The sequence below is a fragment of the Phymastichus coffea genome, unplaced genomic scaffold (assembly GCF_024137745.1).
Source record: "Phymastichus coffea isolate CEN01 unplaced genomic scaffold, Cenicafe_Pcof_1.1 PCOF00008, whole genome shotgun sequence".
Lineage (NCBI taxonomy): Eukaryota > Metazoa > Arthropoda > Insecta > Hymenoptera > Eulophidae > Phymastichus > Phymastichus coffea.
In genome coordinates this window covers 9,757,005-9,777,412 of record NW_026706819.1, presented here as the reverse complement: position 1 = coordinate 9,777,412, position 20,408 = coordinate 9,757,005, and the positions used below count along the sequence as shown (strand labels likewise).

The 20,408-nt window shown below is 37.4% G+C and overlaps 1 protein-coding gene across 1 annotated transcript in view; it reads right to left on the bottom strand.

Moving 5' to 3' along the window:
• Positions 1-6,825: 6,825 nt before the first annotated feature.
• LOC131670682 (uncharacterized) overlaps positions 6,826-20,408 on the bottom strand; it is a 455,485-nt gene continuing 441,902 nt past the window's right edge. The window contains exons 4-5 of the mRNA XM_058946486.1: positions 7,329-7,454; positions 6,826-6,879 (exon numbers count right to left, since the gene is read on the bottom strand). Of these exons, the coding sequence (XP_058802469.1) occupies positions 6,826-6,879; positions 7,329-7,454 (180 nt within the window). The remainder of the gene's footprint in view (positions 6,880-7,328; positions 7,455-20,408) is intronic.

Below are 20,408 nucleotides of genomic sequence, written 5' to 3'. Positions count from 1 at the left end.
GGACACGTAGTCTCGCACTAATTCGAGGGGATCGGTTCTGTGCTTCCTGCAACAGCCTTTGTTGCTGTTGCGTACTTGTGACGAACCATTCTCGGGCGTCAGCGACGAATTCGGCATAACTGAGCCACTGGTACTTATTGTTATCGTACCAGGTCCTCGCGTTACCTTCGAGGATCTCTGATACGGAACAAAGTACTTCGTCATCAGTCAGCCCTGCGCCCACGCGCAGATCTTCCAATCTCGACAGAAACGTATCCACGCTCTGTACCCTACTGCCCGCAAACCTCAATTTCCATCCGCGGACGATTTTCTCAACATCTCTGGTTGTGGAGAGCCCTGAGGATAACTGAGGACCGGTGCCAGACGATCCGCTTCGACTCCTCTGTCGAACAGGTCCGGATCTCCCGTACTCCTCCGGATCCTCTTCACCTCCTCTCCTTTAGAAGGCTTCCGGTGGGGTAACGTCCCTTCTCCTGGGTACTGGACTTGGAGGAGCCGGTGTGCTTCCCGGAATCCCAGAATCGTATTGACAGGTGAATGTGTCCTGAAAGTCCATATTACGTCTGGAGCACGGTTGAGCCGAGTCACGCTGTGAAGAACGGGTTGCACTGATCATTTCATGCATTCTGTCTTCCAGCTCTCGTATTCTTTAGCGCATGTCCTGCTCCTCGCGCTCCGCACACACCTGTATTCCCTGCAGAGTCTGAAGGGTTTCTAGGATTCGATCTACCAGCTTGCGGTTGCGGTAGACTCCCTTCAGGTACTCTATTTCCCGGAAGGCTTCGCTCAAGAATGATTCTTCCTGAGGTTCCTTCCGGGTGCAGGATACCTGCGACCTGAGATCCGGATTGCTCCGTTTCCTCTCCCCTTCCTCCTGCTCCTGGGTGCGGAGGGCCTTCTAGATAATCTCATCCTCTTCTTGACAGTTGGCTTCACCCTCCGAGACCCTATGTGGGGTGGCGAATGTCCTTGACATATCTGTCAAGTACATTCCCTCCTTGTTAATGAGCTTGAGGGGATGGTCGCTGTTCTCATCTGCGCTAAGGTTTTCCAATTCGTCACAGACTGTATCGAGCCACGCTTGTCGGGTGCGCCTCCTGCGCGCCGTCACCTCTTTACTACGCATGGTCTCTTCGAAATTTGAGACGGTGTAATCTCCTAGTAACCATCTCCCAAGCCTAGCCGCCTGCTGGATGACACTTCCACCCTTGCGCAGCTCTAGATCCGCCAAATAGCGTTCGCGCTGTGCGGAGGTCAGGTCTAATGCCCAATTGTCGATTTGGGCTGACAACAGAGCCATCTTGCCTCCGCACGGGTGTAGGATGCGGTCGAGGTTTAAAATTATCGACCTAATCGATCACTACCGCTTCCTATCACCCAAGGTATGAGCGGGGTATGCACTACTTAGTGCAACTACCCTTAATGCCTCCTTTTTATAAGGCACAAACTCGCGAGATTATGAGCGCGTGCAGTCGCCGCAAACTATCTAGTAATATTATAAAATATCCTACCTAAGGTCGAAGCCTGCTGTTTGCTTGCTCCGCCTGGCTAATATTTCCTGGACTGCACGCTTAGGTCGCGCTCTCTGCTTTTATCGTTGTTCAGGTGCTTCCAATCCCCCTTTATCCACCAAACTATGGCTCAAATGGGTTAACACCTGATTATTCAAAACGATCTGAAATTACTTCGACTTACTAATAATTACCGCTTTCTACAATAAACTTAACAATTTATAAGCAAAAAAGTCGAAGTGATTCTGTTTTTCCCCTGCAGAGGGCGTACCCCTCACGATCTCGCGCTACCATCCGCTCAAACCTTTCTAAGCGCTCGCGCAATTATCTCTCTCTCTCGTACGTCGATTACCTTCGACGCACAATCCTATTCGCACGAAACGGGTCTTAATACCAGTTTGGCGCCATGTAACGGGGGAGGTATCTAACAAAAATGGGAAATTTATTGAAGCACAAATTCCCACGATGCAGAGCTAACCGCCTCTCCGTTAAACACGTATAGATCTATGTGTATCCGCCTTTACGTCAGATTATTTCGTTTTGGTGTCTTCTTTCCAGAATCATTATAAATTATTCTAGAATCATTATAAAAAAAAACTAAGAAATATATCGTATTCTTCCAGGACAATTAGCCGAATTTTTAAGCTCATGGTGAAACCTCAAAAATGGCAAATTTCCATTGATGATATCTTGATGAAAAAAAATGATATCTTAAATTTGAAAAATGGGTTTTGAAGGGTAAGAGTGCTTCTTTAAGATGCAGTTTATAATGATTCTAGAATCATTATCCAAAAAATACTAAGAAATATATCGTATTCTTCCAGGACAATTGGCCGAATTTTTAAGCTCATGGTGAAACCTCAAAAATGGCAAATTTCCATTGATGATATCTTGATGAAAAAAAATGATATCTTAAATTTGAAAAATGGGTTTTAAAGGGTAAGAGTGCTTCTTTAAGATGCAGTTTATAATGATTCTAGAATCATTATCCAAAAAATACTAAGAAATATATCGTATTCTTCCAGGACAATTGGCCGAATTTTTAAGCTCATGGTGAAACCTCAAAAATGGCAAATTTCCATTGATGATATCTTGATGAAAAAAAATGATATCTTAAATTTGAAAAATGGGTTTTGAAGGGTAAGAGTGCTTCTTTAAGATGCAGTTTATAATGATTCTAGAATCATTATCCCAAAAAATACTAAGAAATATATCGTATTCTTCCAGGACAATTGGCCGAATTTTTAAGCTCATGGTGAAACCTCAAAAATGGCAAATTTCCATTGATGATATCTTGATGAAAAAAAATGATATCTTAAATTTGAAAAATGGGTTTTAAAGGGTAAGAGTGCTTCTTTAAGATGCAGTTTATAATGATTCTAGAATCATTATCCAAAAAATACTAAGAAATATATCGTATTCTTCCAGGACAATTGGCCGAATTTTTAAGCTCATGGTGAAACCTCAAAAATGGCAAATTTCCATTGATGATATCTTGATGAAAAAAAATGATATCTTAAATTTGAAATATGGGTTTTGAAGGGTAAGAGTGCTTCTTTAAGATGCCGTCAACCGTTTTTGAAAAGAATATAAACTCACGATGTAATCAAGCCTTGAATATGGCCAAAAAACGTGTTTTTTCGATCTTTAGGGGACGATTACTCAAAAATCTGACGTGATGAAGCAATTCTGACGACGGATTCTAATTCTACGCCAAAAATTTCTTCGGAAATGACCGTAAGTTGTAAAAGAACAGTGACGACTCTCTATTTTGCAGGCCTGTGTTATCCAAGTGTAGTGTGCAGGAGTTCCATCTAACTGAATCCACATTCTTAATCTTGTGTACAAATCTACATCTTCGAGAACTACTGGAAGATTGTCTCTCAGAAACTATAAAAAATTACGATACGCATATTAGTATTTCCATCGAAAAAGTACGGGCCTATAAGGTATTCATTAACAATTCTACGCTATACGTTAAGGCTCCATCGATTTTGATTATCTATCTGCCTGTGCCAATGCGGATTAACATCCGACCAATAATGACAATTATGTCAATTAAGCTGGTCATTGCTTTGAAAGTTTTCTTCGTCTGAAAACATTACGTATCGAAAAAAGTTTGGATCATTGGCAATCATTTGTCGTGCCTATTAGCAAAACTGTAGACGTAATCTTATATCAGCAGGTGTGATGGCTTGAGTCAAAGTGATATGATATGGATGATAACGATGATTTCTTAGTATTCTCCAAACAATAGTCATTGGTATACTAGTCTGTCTTTGAATGTCACGGGTACTGATATAACGATTTAAATGAACCATTGCCAGAACTACTATTACACGAATATCTTCTTCATTGTATTTACGACGTTCTCTAACCCGTGCGAGTTGCCCTTGTTGACCTCTACGGTAAATTTCCCGAATTGTTGTATGACTCGGATACTTCCTCTCCTGTCGGGATTTCGATTTTGATAAAGAGCAGCAGCTTGTTGATAATTACGCCTACATTCACCAAGAACCAATAGAGTATCAACCCTTTCAGCCGCTGGGTAAACAGCCATAGTGACAATTTTGATTATAACAAAGTAAAATAAAAACGAGATAATTTTTCTGCAACTATTAAATTTAAGAAGAAAACAATGTTAAACAAACGAAATTTAATTAGTTTAACTATTCAATAAGTAGTGCTATATTACGTAAATCTAAGCTGTATGTAACAATAAGCAGGGGTCAAAGTCAAAATAAAAAATTATTTTTAACTGAAAAAATTATCTACTTCAACAATAAATGGGGGACAAATTCATCATGGAGAATCAGAGAATTAATTAATTTAAATTGTACAGAAACATCGGTATGACAAAAATACAGTTTTTTGAGCATTTGACCTTTAATTGACCTTCTCAGGTCACAAATACAAACTTGAAATATCATTTTGGATGTAATTTTTTCCGCTCTGCACGATTCCGTCGTCAAAAATAGGGGTTCCAATTAAAAAAGCACTTTGACCTCCAGATGACCTTGAAAAACGTATTAAGGGTCAAAGTTGATAGTAGCATTTGGTGGCCCACTATGTTCCCTGCAACTTTTGTAGAGGTCATTTTTTAATAACGTTTGTCTTTGCTAGGTTATGCGTGTGGTCGGATTAAAATGTAACACCCTGTATATATGTATATATATACAGTGCCGCTTACGCACTTTTACCCCCCCACGGGCAAAATCAGTCTAACTTCAAAGTTTTATATCCCTGGTAGAAATTAACGTACAGAGACGCGCGTGGGTGCGTTTGAAAGGTCTTTCGGAGAGATTTCAAATGATATGATTCACGGTTGCCATCGATTGTTTTTTTAAATTTTGCAACAATTATGCAAAATTGAAAATTCTGAAATTTTTTTATTATTTTTGACAATTAGCCAATTTTGGAAAAAAAATAGTGCGAAAATTTGAAGTACACCATTTTTTAGCTATTACCAAGCCCTATCTGAATCACTCATCAAAAATTTATTTTCGTCAAATATGACGCGCGCACGGGCATTTTTTCCTGGAAGTGACAGTTTTTTTCAACATTTTTTATTTCCATCAAATTGTAACAATCGAAAAAAATTTATAGGAGAAAAAATGTTTGTTTTTTCACGTAGAATACTGCAATAATTTTTTTTTTGGTTTTTCGAAAAATTTTTTTTTTCGGTTTTTTTCAATTTTTTTTTCTCAGTCGGTACGCTAAAAAGATGAGAAACCACAAAAAAAAATTTTTTTCCACCCATTCAATAATACTACATAACAAGTATCGTAAATTACATAAAAAAAAAATCTTTTTTTTTTCGACCTTGAAAAATAATTTAAACCGAAAAAAGAAATTTTTCGAAAAACCAAAAAAAAAATTATTGCAGTATTCTACGTGAAACAACAAACATTTTTTCTCCTATAAATTTTTTTCGATTGTTACAATTTGACGGAGATAAAAAATGTTGAAAAAAACTGTCACTTCCAGGAAAAAATGTCCGTGCGCGCGTCATATTTGACGAAAATAAATTTTTGATGAGTGATTCAGATAGGGCTTGGTAATAGCTAAAAAATGGTGTACTTCAAATTTTCGTACGATTTTTTTTCCAAAATTGGCTAATTGTCAAAAATAATAAAAAAATTTCAGAATTTTCAATTTTGCATAATTGTTGCAAAATTTAAAAAAACAATCGATGGCAACCGTGAATCATATCATTTGAAAGCTCTCCGAAAGACCTTTCAAACGCACCCACGCGCGTCTCTGTACGTTAATTTCTACCAGAGATATAAAACTTTGAAGTTAGACTGATTTTGTCCGTGGGGGGGTAAAAGTGCGTGAGCGGCACTGTATATATATATATATATATATATATATATATATATATATATATATATATATATATATATATATATATATATATATATATAGCATTAAATGTTTTTTCATTCTTTTTTTTTCTAAAAAATAATTGTATAATTTGAACTTTTGAATTAAGTAAATCTTTAATGTTAACTGTTACATGAAATAATCAGTTAGATGAATTCATTAGTTGAATAGCATTGTTTATTTTTTATATAACAAAATTTTTTGAAATATTTAAATTAATATATTAATATATTATTAGATAATATATTATATTATTATTAGAAAATTAGTATATGAATTCACTGAGTTTCACAATTTATTTTAATATCCATACATTTATTATTAGAAAAAACATTAGACTATTATATCAAATCTTATGAAACATGTCGAACAATGTTAACATTAATTAAAAGTATTGAATTTGTTCTTTTTTTAATATTTTATTTTTTGCGCTTGGAATGTGATCCACCTCTTGATAGAACTTTTTTTTATTATAGTATATTATATTTTATAGTCACTGTAGCTGAAAAATTTATTGTGTTTAAGACTTTAACTATATGATTTCAAACTATAGATGTATATTTTTACCTTTTTCTATAATTTATTCAGTAATAGTCAACCATTTTTCTAATTTAGTAGAGGAACCCTGTTGAAAACAATCGCCAAATATTATTCCCTGATATTATTAGGCAATAATATTGGGCAATAATATTGGCCAATATTTTTTTTAAATATTCCCTGATATTATTGGGCAATATTATCGGGCAAAATCAACGGGTAGAACTGAAGGTCAGCAGTGCTCGGGGATATCTTGTTCTTTTGATAATTTCAATTCTTGATGATATTCCTCATTGATAATGCCTTGACGACGCGGAGGTTACGCTGACATCTGGACATCGTCTACAGGGAATTTTAGGATTATAAACTTATTTTGATCAATACGTATTTGTCATTCTTGATGATGATGCCTCAATGATTTAGGGGTCACCGTCACATCTGGACACTGTTTACAGAAAGTTTGATGGGTTTTAAAATAATGTCAAAAAATAGGGCTATTCTTTACAACCGATATTTTTTAAGTCCGGGAGCCACTTTGGCGTGCAGGCATGTACGAGAAGTTTTATTCGTTGATTTTGATGAACACGACAAACATTTTCAAACTGGTTTCAACATGAGTAAGCATGGTAATGTGCAAAAATTGAGAATTGATTTTGGCCCGTATGATGAAGCTTTAAAGAAAATTATTGTAAAATGTGCCCACAGTCATAGCGTTGCCCTGTAAAGTTTTAACTGATTGACCATTCACACAAACAACTCACAAGGTTTTTCATCCAAAATGAGGACTAATTATAAGTTTTTTTGTTCGTATTTTATATGAAAAATTATAATTTTAGAAAATACTATACAAAAACAAGTAAAAATTGATGTTTTTTAGTTTCCGAAAGGAATCACCTTCGCTTGAATTTGATTCGGATTAATCAATATTACTTTTATTTTCCTAGTCTCTGTACTTCTGTCTTCCTCCGAATTATCATCTTCAGTGCTAGTTCCGTCAGGAAAATTATTCGTGGATAATGCCTGTACAGAAAAAACATTATATTATTTAAATACATTTTTGTCATCAAAAAAGGTACGTACAGCGAAAAACATGTTTTATTGTAAATTTTATTGTAAGTAACATATTAAGTAAATTAGGTTTGATGGGACGCACTTATAGTACAGGGACAAAGTTATAGGATCAACTATTGAATAACAATTTAGCTGCATGAACATGATCGTTACTTTTTGCTCGCAAAGGTACTCAATCTTAACGACCGTCCATCAGAGCTTTTAGCAGTCAAGAGTTCCTTTACCTATACGTGCGGCGCCAGCTTTTTCCAATAAGTTTGATCATTGCAGCCAAATGTAATATAAATATTAGTTAGTTTATTTATTTACAACTTATATGTTACATTTGGTTTTCATTTCTTATATTACTATTTGTGTCTCGTATCCAGTTTGTGTAGTTGATTATGTATGTGTTTTGTATGTGTGTGTGTGTGTGTGTGAGTGCGCGCGTGCGTGTGTGTGTGTGTTGTGTAAATATGTGCATTTGTAGGTGTGTCTGCAACTCTTGTGTCCCTGTTTCTGCGCCTGTCTGTTCCTCTTTTCTTCACATTTTTCTTCTGATTAATCTTCTCTTCTTCTCTTTCTCTTCAAGATCTGCCTTTTCCTCTCTTCTGTTTTTTTCTCTTTCATGCATATTTTCTTTTCAGCTTTTCCTTTATTACTTTCTTTTGCCTTTTCACCTTTGCCTTTCCTTTGCTTTTGCTCTCCTTTTTGCTAATCATTTCATCTATCTTTCTCCTTATTAGGGCTTTGATACCTTTTTCTTTTTTCCTATTGCTCTCTCTGCCTTTCCTTTCCTCAACCTCACTTATTTTTCCTTAGTATCTTATGATTTGTCTTCTAGTTTACCTTTTTCTTTCTCTTCTTTGATTCTTCTTCTTTTCCATTTTGCTCCATCCTCCAATACTTGCTTCCTCTCGCTTGTGTAGTTGCTATTACTTATGTCTTGTGTGTGTGTGTGCATGTGTATGTTTATGTTTGCGCGTGTGTTCGTGTTTTGTGTGTATGTGTGTATGTATGTGTGTGTAGATGTGTCTGCGAGTCTTGCTTCTCTGTCTTCTGTTTCCGTCACTCCTTAGGGTCTTACAGCTTTGTCTTCTTGCTATTATTTTTCTTTCTTCTCTTCGTTTCTTCTTCTTATCTATTTTATCTCCATCATCCACGCTATGTTTTCTTTGCTTCCTATTATTATTTTCTCCCATTCTTCCCCTTCCTATCTGCTTTATTCACATTTTTCTACTATGTGCTTCCAATTTTCTTCCTCTTTCATACACATTCTGCATCTCTTATTTTCTTCTTTTTCCCAATACCTGTTTCCTCTCGTTTCATTACCTAACCTAAACCTTTCCCTTATTTGCAGGCCTTTTATTCTTCCCTCTCCTTGAATTTCCTTTAACCTATACCTTTTCATTTCTTCTTTCAGCTCTTTCCACTCGTTTATGTATCTTGATTTTTCTAGTTTTTCTTCTAGTTCTTTTTCATCTTATTTCTTTCGTTCATCTCTTATTTCTTCCCAAAACTCTTTCCTCATTTCATCTCCCTCTTCCCTCTCTCTGTATATTTTACTTTTTTCCAGCCTTTCCTTTCTCTCCTCCTTCTTATCCTTTTTATCTTTTTCATTTCTTTCCCTTTTCTTTAATTCTCTCTATGCTTCTTTTTCTATTGAGCCATCTCTTTCTTATCTTATTTTGTTTTCATACTTCATTGCTCTTTCTAATGCTGTTTCTTTCATTTCTTGTCTTCCTGTTTCCCATCGTATTAAGTAACTTGGCGTGTTTCTATCTAATCCTAATACCCACTTTATGTATTTTAGTTGTAGTCTCTCTATTTCCTCATATCTCTTCCATCCCCAGATTTCTACTCCATACATAATCACGCTTTTCGACAGAGCATGGAACAGGTTCATCCTTAGCTCCCAGTTTTCTCTAAATAGCTTTTCTCCTAGCCCCCATAGTCTTACGAGTCCCATATTTATTTTCCCTTCTACCTTCTTTATCTGCTTTTTATTTCCGTTATTTCTGCTTATCACATATCCCAAGTAGTTGTACTCTTTCATCATCTCTATCTTCTCACCTTCCCATTAGAATTCTTCTTCCTTCCCCCTTCCTCCTCCTCACCTGCATTTCATCATCTTTGATTTTCCTACATTTAACTCTAATCCCCTTTCTTCCAGGTATTTTTTTGATTTTTTCAGCATTGCTTTCATTCTACTTTGACTCTTTGCCATAATCACTATATCATCTGCATATCCCTATGTCCATATTTTCTTCCTTCCTATCACTACCCCTCCTTCCTGCACCTGCTTGATCTTCACTTCCAGGTCGGCGAAGGCAAGATTAAATAGCGTGGTGCTCAAAGGGCACCCTTGCCTTACGCCTTTGTAAGTCTCAAATTCCCCAATTATTTCTCCTCCAACTTTTACCTTACTCCCTGTTTTCTTGTATATTTCTTCTATTATTTTCCTAATTTTTCTATTTATCCCTTTCTCTTTCATTGTTTCCCATATTTTCTTTCTCTAAATTTTATCATAAGCGGCCTTCATGTCTGCAAAGAATACGAACAATTTTCCTCCTTTTCCCCTTATTTCCTTCCCTATTATTGTTTTTAATATATAAATATATTGCGTCCATTGTTCCTCTTTTCTTCCTAAATCCCATCTGCGTATCGCTCAGCGTTTCTTTAGTTCTTTCTTTTAGTTCTCTTTCCAGCTTTTTCCTCAGTATTTCCGCATATATTTTATATCCCGTATCCAACAGCGTTATTCCTCTATAGTTTTCTACTTCTTCTTTCCTCCCTTTCTTATATATTGGTACTATTATTCCCTTCCTCCATTCTTCCGGATATCCTTCTCCGTTCCATATTCCGTTTAAGCATTTTGTCATATCTTTTATCAGGCCTTCCGTGCCTTCCACCCATGCTTCATTTGCTATACCATCTTCTCCTGTCGTCTTTTTCTTTTTCATTTTTCTTATTACCTCTTTTACTTCTTTTTCTTTGATTTCTTCACCTTCCTCTCCTTCGCTGTCTTCGGTTTCTTCCCCTTTGCTGCCTTCCTTTTCTTTCTCTCCCAATTGTTCCTTGAAATGCTTTATCCATTCTTCTTTTCCTATATTTTCATCTAACTCAATTCTTTTCTTCCTATTGCCATTCACTTTATCCCAGAATTTTCTTCTCGTCTTATCTTTTCTTATTTCTTCTGCCACTCTTTTCCCCTCATCTTCTTTTGCTTTTCTTATTTCCTCTCTGTATTCTCTCTTTGCTTCTAGGTATTTGCCTCTGTCTTCTTCCCCTTTTTTTACCTTATTTAACTCTACCATCACCGTAGCCCTTTTTGCCTTACATTCTTTTCTCCACCAGCTTTTTTTTGATCCTTTTTTTTTCCTTATCTTCTTTTTTACAACTGCGTTCTTCACTCTATTTTTTATATCTTTCCATTTTTCTGTTCCCTCTATTGCGTCTATCCATCTCTGATACTCCCTTATACCTTCTTCGCTCCAGTCGTCTATCATTTTTTCTTCCTCTTCTTTTCTTTCTTCTGCTATTTTGTTTCCCAATTTCACCTCTATTGGTAAGTGGCCCGACTTTACCCTCTCCTTTATTTGAATCCTTTCTATCGCCTCCTCACCTTCCTCGTTACCTACTACATAGTCTATCGTTGACATTCCTCTCGCTTCTATACATGTTATTTCTCCCTCTTCATCTCCTTCTTTTCTTCCATTCGTTATCACTAAGCCCCTTTCTCCTAGCCATTTTATCATTTCTTCTCCCTCTGCGTTTAAAACTTTATCCTTGGCCTTTATTTCTTCTAGGTTTTCTTCTGTCTCCCATTATCTTCCTTTGTTTCCTGTTCTTGCGTTGAAGTCTCCTCCTATAATTATTGTTTTTTCTCTATTCTCCTCTATCTCTTCGCTTAGGTATTCATAGTTTTCCTTCTTCTTATGTTACATATACACCAATGCTATCATGTATTCCCTCCCTCCGATCTTTATTTCTCCCACTATTACCTCGCTAGTTGTCTTTCTTCCATTCAACCTTACTCATCCCTTTCCTCTGTCTTGCCGCCATTATTCCTCCCCCTATTTCTCTCCCCCTTCTTCCTTCCCTTCTTGAGTCTCTCCTCTCTATGCTGTACTCATGCAGTTGTTTCTCCACACCAATTCTTGCCCCTTGCCTCTTCACCCAGGTTTCTGTTAGCCCTATTATATCGAATTCCCTAACATATTCCCAGTCGTCTTCCACCATGCTCCTCACCCCCGCCACGTTCCAGAATAGTATTTTTATTGCCTTTCTTCCCTTTCTCTCCCTTCTCTCCTCTCTCTCTCTCTTTTATCCCTATTGTTTTCGAAACCCTTCCGCCCCCTTTCCTACCATTTTTCCCTCTCTCTCGCTCCACCACCATTCTTCTTCCTCTGACTTCACCTCGTTATGCCACATCTTTACCTCTTTACCTTTACTTTTTATTTCTTTCGCTTTCCTTCTTACTTCCTCTCTTATCCTTCTCTGCTTCCACGTCCAGTCCTGATCTATGTATATCTTTTTCTGTGCCAGATTCTTTTTCTTCTTCATAATTCCTTCTTTTTGTTCCCATGAAGCGCATCTAATTTGCCACATGTTTCTTCTTCTTTCTCTCCGATCATCCCTCTCCGCTGTCCCTCCTATTCTTCTCAGATTCACTATCTCTCCTTTCATTTCTAGTACCTCCCTTAACCAGACCTCTGCCTATCCCTTCTTTTCCCATCTTAACTCACCCTCTAAGTCTGTCACTATTATATTGTTTATCCTACTTTCTCTATCCATTTTTTCTCTCATATGCTGTAATTCTTCCTTATTGCCTACTTCTGTTCCTCTTTGATTCTTGTTTTTTCCTTCTATGCTTTCTTTTAGTTTCACGCACTCCTCTTCGAACTGATCCATTCTCTCTTCCCATTTTTCCTGCAGTTTCTTTTCTCTACGTTCTGCTTTTTCCCTTTCTTCTTTCGTCTCTTTCTTTCTTTCTTCTCTCTCTCTCTCTCTTGTTCTTTCCTAACTTTTCCTATTTCCTTCTCCCATCTTTCTTCTCTTCTTTTCCCCTCTGCCTCCATTCTTTCCATTTTTCCCATTATTTCTTTAAACATTTCTGTCCATTCTTTCCTTTCCTCCTCCCATACCTCTCTTAATTCCCTTATATCTGTCCGTATCTTTTCCATTATATCTTCTGCACCACTACTTTTTCTCACTTCTCTTATCGTGTTATCCAATCCTTCCCCCCTCCCCCTCCCCTTCCATCTCGCTTCCCCCGCTCTCACTCTTGCATCTCTTTGCCTCTCTCATTTCTCCTCTATTATTCTCCCTCAGCCCCTCTCCGCTCTCTCTTCCCCTCACCACCTTTACTCTTTTCTTCTTTTCCTCCTCTGGGCCTTTCTTATCCAACCTTCCAGCTTTATCTCTTAATTTTTCTGTTGTCACAAATATTTCCATCATATCCCATACGCCTTAATTCGACTCTCTAAATCTATCCGTGATCCCACCTTTATTCCCTGTCTTACCTTTTCTGTCTCTGCCTTTACTTCTTACCGCCCCTCCTCTCTGCCTGCCTTTCCCGCTTCCTGATTTTCTCTCTTAACCTCAACTTTTATTTTTTCTTTATTCCTCTCTCTCTGCTTTTTCCTGCTCTTCTCCAGACCTCTCTCTCTCTTCTCCACTCCTCCTCCGCCTCCACACTCTTTTCACTTCTATTTCTCTCCTCAAACTCTTTTCCTCTTTAACTTTCTCACCAAAACTCGCACTCACATCCAAGACACGTCCACACTCCCCTCGAGTGAGATCTAATCTCTGTAATATAAATGTTTTAAGGTATTTGACTTTTCAAAATTCTTGTGGTGGTCAGAATTTATTTCTTATTTTGTCAGCTTACATTCCATAGTTAACCAACGCTTAAAGTTAGAAATTATTCCAATCGTGCCTAAATATTCAGTAAGCTCAGCATAGTGTAACACTAATATTTAATGTAGAGAAAATATTTCAATATCTCAGTGGTGTCTAGCACAGTTGCAAATTCGTAAAATTACCAAACATGTTAGTTGTTGGGAGCGTCGATTGCCATTTGATGACATAAATAAACGCTCGAAACTATCAAACATTCTGATGAATTGCTAGCGACGTTCAATATGCTTGATAATTCCGCGCATTCGCGGTTATACTAAACAATATTAGGACATGGAAGTATTTTCTTCGAATATTATTTTCTTAATGTTACGCTATGCGTAAAATCTTATGGTAACTGAACGTGACTGTTATCTTTTTAATCTCTGAGCACTTCGGAATTGCTGCATGTAAGTAGTCTGATAAATGTGCTAATCCAACCTAATGCTAACTGGAATTACAGTAATACTCGCATATATCAACAATATAAACTTTTTGTCATTAATTCGTTGACAAGCCAGATTAAAATAATTTTTGTTGTTGAAAATGTGTAGGTTTAACAGCAGAAAGATGTCAGAAGGAGGATTGATAAAGCTGGAGGCTGCTGTGCGCTTTTATGGTGACGAATCACATGAAATCCATATCGTCGATCCAGTTTTGATTACAGATTTTGTTTTGCTTGAATCTTTCATTTTTGAAGTACCACATACTATTTATCAAATCAAGGGAGGTGAAAAAGTTAAAGTACCTGTTCAGGTTTTTCAAATGTCTGGTGAGAGAAATTTGTTCATCACGAAGAAAAATCGTCAATACATGTGTTTATCAAACCCGAAAAAACCTCGTATTTATATTTAAAAACTTCAAATATGTAAAAATGACGTCACTAATAAGAAATACGTTATCATGATTTTTAAACGTTTTCACGCGTATAAAAATCATGACAATGTATCTTAAGGGTGACGTCATTTTATCCTATTAATTTATACACATAGTTTTACCGGTGAAATAATTGAATAGCTGTTGAATATTTTCGATAAGTTCATTTTTCTTTTGTATAAATTGTATCGCAGAGAATAGAGAAGTACTTTTGCAACCAACCAAGAAACAAATTTTTGAAAAGAAACACCAGAGTGATGTGATTAATTAAGTAATTAAATGAAATTCTGGCAGCTAAGGAGAAAGAAGAGAAGAAAAAAAAGAAAAATAAAAAAATATGAGTGACAAGTATGATGACAATACAAAATCGTAAAATTTAGATAATGAATCAACATCTACAGAAAAACGTAAAACTCAAGAACTAAAAGCCATGTAAAAGGTATGTTATTCATATTACACTATCGTTTTCGAGAGCATTTTGCGTGCATTTAATTTATGTATCTTTTCTGCAGGTATTCTATTGATACATCTGACTGAACACAATTTTTTTTACATAATTATTAATCTTTTATATTGATTAGATTGAACATTTTTTTAGAAAATAAAAGAAGATGCTAAAGCATATGTAAAATAAAGTCAAGTCCGCCCCGCTCAAGCTCAGTTCAGCACTAGCCCTTTCCTGGATTTCTACCTAGGGCCAGTCCTTCATATGTCATTCCTAACATTTCGAATTTGGCTTGCAAATTTTGCCAACCCTAGTCATTTTTCTTGTTCTTAGTCGGGGATAACACATATTCACAGTCATGTCTGAAATTTACGTCTGCTGCGATGATTGCCCTTGCTATCTTTACGTGGAGAGGTCGGGTGATTTGACCCCGCAAAACTGTTTTCCACCGCTATACGAGTCCGTTCGCAGTTCAAGCACTTGCGAAACTTGCAATTTGGTGCTTCACAGTTTTGGCACTGGACATTACTGCTAAATTATGGGCAATTATTCGCGTAGTGCCCCGACTATTAATAATGATAGCACATATCAGCGTTATTGGCGATCTGCTGTTGGCTAGGGTATTTGATCTTACGATGTCCTTGTGATTTAAATAATCCCAGTTCGTACAATGTAAGTTAAGCATCAGCAACTTAAATTGTTTTGTTGTCGATGGACGCGGGCAAATCCGACGAATAACACATTGAAACGCGGTTATGTAGTCGGTGATCGACTTGTCCTCGGCCTGCGTGCATCGGCACAGTCATCATAGAGGTTTTCTCAGTTCAATCTACGTCAAAATTATTGCCGAAGGTCATCTTCATAATCCGCGAAGTCTTCCCACTCGCGATCGGTATTAATGAACTACATTTTTGCACGATCGAAGAATATTCTCTGATGCTGCGAACCCTTTAGATGCATTTGAATTTAGATGCATCGCCTGACCCCTCAGGAAGCCCATAATCGCCTTCATCGCGTTATTGATGGTACGCAGAGGGATGACAAAGATCACACGCAATCGTGCTCTCGATTCCTGGGCCCCAACTCAAGTTCACGCGATGTTGACTCTGCGGGATCTGCATTCACGCGTATAGTTATGCCGTCCAGACCATGATCTCGGCTTCTGAGGAACAGGGCTCTCCAGCTTGTTCTACTCACAATAGCAGAGAAACGGTAAGCTGGAGAAAGTTTCACCACTCCATTTTTCGCCATCTGTTGTACTGAAGAATCCGCCATATTCTATCGCTCTTCCCGCGAGATCCTGCAGCAAACTCTGCTTAAACCGTGAGCGCAAGCTATCGTCTACGGTAAACGAGTCATCAGCACGCCTGGGTCGAATTCGATCCTTACCTGTATAACTATTAGATGGAGACATGGGGAAATCGCAATCAGGTCGCTCAAACGTAAGATATTCGCGAAAAATGCGATCCCAAAGCATCCTGTGGTGATCCGCGATGCTCAGACGATATGCTCTTATGTAAGCCCAGAGATCTTCGACCTTGGTGGCCACAATGGTGCTCGTAGCGCCGTGATCTTTGTTTACAGGCCCATCCGTCACATAAACAAATCATCCTTCCAGGCAATTTGAGCCATCACACTGAAGTTTTACCTACCCAAAAAAGTCACTGAGTACTATAGCTACGCCTAATTCTCCTGTATAAATAGCGCGCGCCAACACAAACAATAAATAATGGTTTACCTGTCCAAAAACCAACACTAATCTAGACTTACTTACACATGCGTTTCAATTGCACAAATGGTGTATCGCAACGCCGCAAACGTACATACATAGATGCCCGGTCGTTAGAACACGATCTGTACCATCTACCCACGAATTTTTCCGCAGTGATGTGCCTTTGCCGCGCTCACGCATATATACTCGTACTCGTCAGCGGTGTGATCACAAGTACTTAAACGTTCACACATACCAACACACTATCTGAAAAAGCGGTCAGGTATCCATGTATTTAATTGCTCCACGCCGGTACCCGCGCATTCACTGGTTCCGCGCTCGCTTGACCACTCATTTACAATAACAACAACAATTAATCCGCCCACCTAATTTAACTTCTTCCCAGCCCTCCAACGAACGCGAGGCATAGCTTTTCCCACAAAAAATGCCATATAAAGGGAGGGTTGATGTATTTAATAACTGTAAATTATTATTACATCATGACTTTATTTAAAAATTTATTACGTGAGGATTCAGAAAGCAAAGAATACTCCAAATACCTATCAGGTTGCGACGTTCGCGCGTAAGAGATCTTGGGATTGGAAAGAAAGGATATCATCGAAATAAAATCATGGTAAATTAATAAAAACGTATTTTCATTGCCAGTCTAACAACAAATATTCAAATCAAAGGGAAAAAAATTACAAAAAGTAATAAAAAAAAACGCGAAGTGTAATAAGCAAAATATTCAAACCGATTATAAAGAAAAAAAACTAAAGAAAGGAAAGAAATATGTTCATAATGATCGATCACATGAATATTATTACCATTACAAGTAATCTTTTATAATTTTTTATAATAAAAATGCAAATTGTTTTCTGGTAAAGCTGGAAATTCAATCTTTTGATGCCGATAAGTCAGTAAGTTCGGTGGTAACGCCAACCCAGTGCGCGGCCGAGCGGTCATCGTAGGGCTTGTGAGTATCCACTATTACCGCTCCCTGTGTTGCATCTAATGATCGCTTGATGAATTTAAAAACGGATTCTTAAAGAAAGAACGTCAAAGAATTCAATAAAAACAGAATTTTTGAAATAAAAATAACACTATTTAAAATATGGCCAATTGTTTAAAAAAAAATGTTAATGATTTTGGAAAAATTCATATTGAAGTGTTGTTCACTTAATATTTTCAAAGTACACCCTTTTATGCGTAATTAAAAAAATTCGCTTCGATAACTTAAATGGTTGCGGAGATATAAATTTTTGAAAATTTTTCGTCAAAAATTTTCAATTGTTTATAACTTTTGATATAATTATTATAATGATCTAATAATCCATACTAAAATACACTACCATATAAACAATATGTAAACCAAGTTTCAAGAAAATCCGAAACCTACCCCTGAATAGTTGATCGTCATAGTCTGGAATGTGCCAAATACACGAATTCGTGGGCACCTCCTTGGGGTGTGTGCAGGTTACGATTTGTCGGAGAGCATGGTTGGACAAGGCCAAACGAAATGATGAATTCGTGCAATCGCTGGGTATCTCAACGTTTTATTGCTTCCTTGGAAAGGAAGCTTTGTTTTCGGTTTTTTCAATAATTTTTCCTTTTTCGCTGTAATTTTTTTAATTTTATCGTTCGCGGTTTCATTCTTGTTTTTTTTTTTTTTTTGATAGATCTACACGTCCTGAAACTATGTAAATTGATATTTTACCATAGAATTATTGTCAGAAGCTCAGAATCATCGTCAAAGTCATATTTTGATGACGTCTGTCCGTGGGGATATATGAGTGTATGTGTGTGTGAGTTCTGTCAATCGCCATGACTATTCCAGTCGATAGATTTTGATGAGACTTTTTTCATATGTTTTGTTATGATGGAAGGTAGGTGGGAAAATATTTTTTAAGACCAATAACCGACTTATAAAATATTTTATAACCATTTTTAGGAAAAAGTTGTCAATTTTTAAAAAGTGATTTTTCTGTAAAATTGCTATAACTTTTGATTGAGAACGTATTTTTCGTCATATGACAACTTGTTTTAAAGCTTTTACAAGTAGCTTTTAAATGAATCATCGCATGATTAAATAATCGATGTATATCAAAAGATATAGTACTTAGAAGAAACCTATTTTCAAAAATCTTATAAAAAACATATTTTTTTACATATGTGTAACTTTTCATCGGGATAGGTGGAGAATTTTATCTTAAAGCATATTTGTTTTTTAAATGGTTGATGGCCTGGTTTTTAAAATTTAAGAAATACGATAATTTTAAACTTATGAAATTCGATCGATGATAACATTTCGTATGTGTGTGATAACGTAAACACAAACGTAAATAACAAAAATTCCAAGGAAGCACACCGCCAGAGCTGCTGGCAGCGTTTTTAGTATAGTGAAAAAATCAGGTATAATAGGTAATACTTACATTTATCGAGCCAGGAGACTGCTATGAACGCCGAATCGTGGTAAAGAGAGAAAGCCGCAAATAACGCTAAGTAATAACGCGAGATCGTGGTACGCATTCGCGGCGGCAGATCGGCCGCACATTCTGCCGATTACGTGCTGGCCAGATACTTAGTTTTTGACATCGTCGATCCCGCCCTCTCTTTCTGCTCGATCACTCGGTTGACCTCATCCTGCGCTTTCTTTTCAGACCTCTCTTATTTTTTTGTCCTTTGATTCGGCAATCTCTGGTTGTGGTTGTCACATGTCGATGCAGCTTGATTGTTGGTGATCGAATGATTTCTTGATTCTTCGCTCTCCCTCTGTTCGGGTGAGCGTGCAGTCCGACCGGCCGGTCATGAGCCGATTGGTGTCGCCCTTACGTCCACGTTGTGGCTCGGACAACTAAGTGCACCTACTGAGCAAGGTTCGTTACAACTGCTTTAACACAAAACTTCATCTGAAAACTTATGTTTATAAATTTGGTTCACCGCAAATTTGAATTCATTTTGATTGATAATAACTCTGATAATTTGGTTAACCTTTATTTAAACCTAGCTTGTACTTCTCAATATTAAAGCCTAAGATAAATCGAATAAAAACTTATTATCAAAAACTAAGAATAAGTAAATTAATTAAGGTTAATTAATTGATAAGCAGCCAAATAATAAATGTAATTGATAGTATCTAATAGTCTACGATACTTTCATGTCTACACCATTAATGCAAAAGAAATATAGTCTTAAATTTCTTTTATATACTGTAACGGAGAATTTGCGACCGTTCCTATCTGGGTAGCTCGCGGCCGTCAGCACAAATCATTTATTTGGGAATTCGGGAAGCAAAAGACGTTCCCACGATTAAATAACGCGTCGAGCACAACTACGTTAAACGCATAGATTCGAAATCGGGATGAGGAGTGATACAGCGGCGAATAAACACAACAGCGGATTAACACACTAATCCTTTACTTGTCAACAATCGGTTACAAGACGGTGATCTCGCGCTTATGTACTACGAGCGGCACAATAACAAACCTGAACGCGAAGGTGAATCGGTGGCTGGTCAGCCTGCCGATTCCCTTTAAAATAAATTATTACAATAATGCCCGACAAACACTTTCCGCCGTTAATTCATCAACGGGGTAGCCAGTAGGTCTGCCGTGCTACCACCCATAAGCTAGCGCCCTAACATGCAAGAGAGAGAGAGAGTGAAACAAGAGAAAAACACGGCACCGACCTCGACCTTCAGCCTTGCTGACGGCTAGAGCACTCTGCAGTGTGACGTCACTGGTATGCTCCTCGCTGACCGTCTCGCTGGTGTTTGTTGTCGTCGTTGTTTTCCTCTTTCTCGTCCTCTTGTTCGCTCTACAATACTGCTGCCTCAATCCGTTGCTCTCTCGTTGATTGCTGTTGCTGTTGTTTTCACTGCCTCTCGGTTGTTCGTTACTGCAGCAACGTCGAAAACTGCTCGCGCGCTCACCCGCTCACCTCGCCGGTTACCCACACGCACCGGTGCCAGATATCCTTCGGGACACGGCTG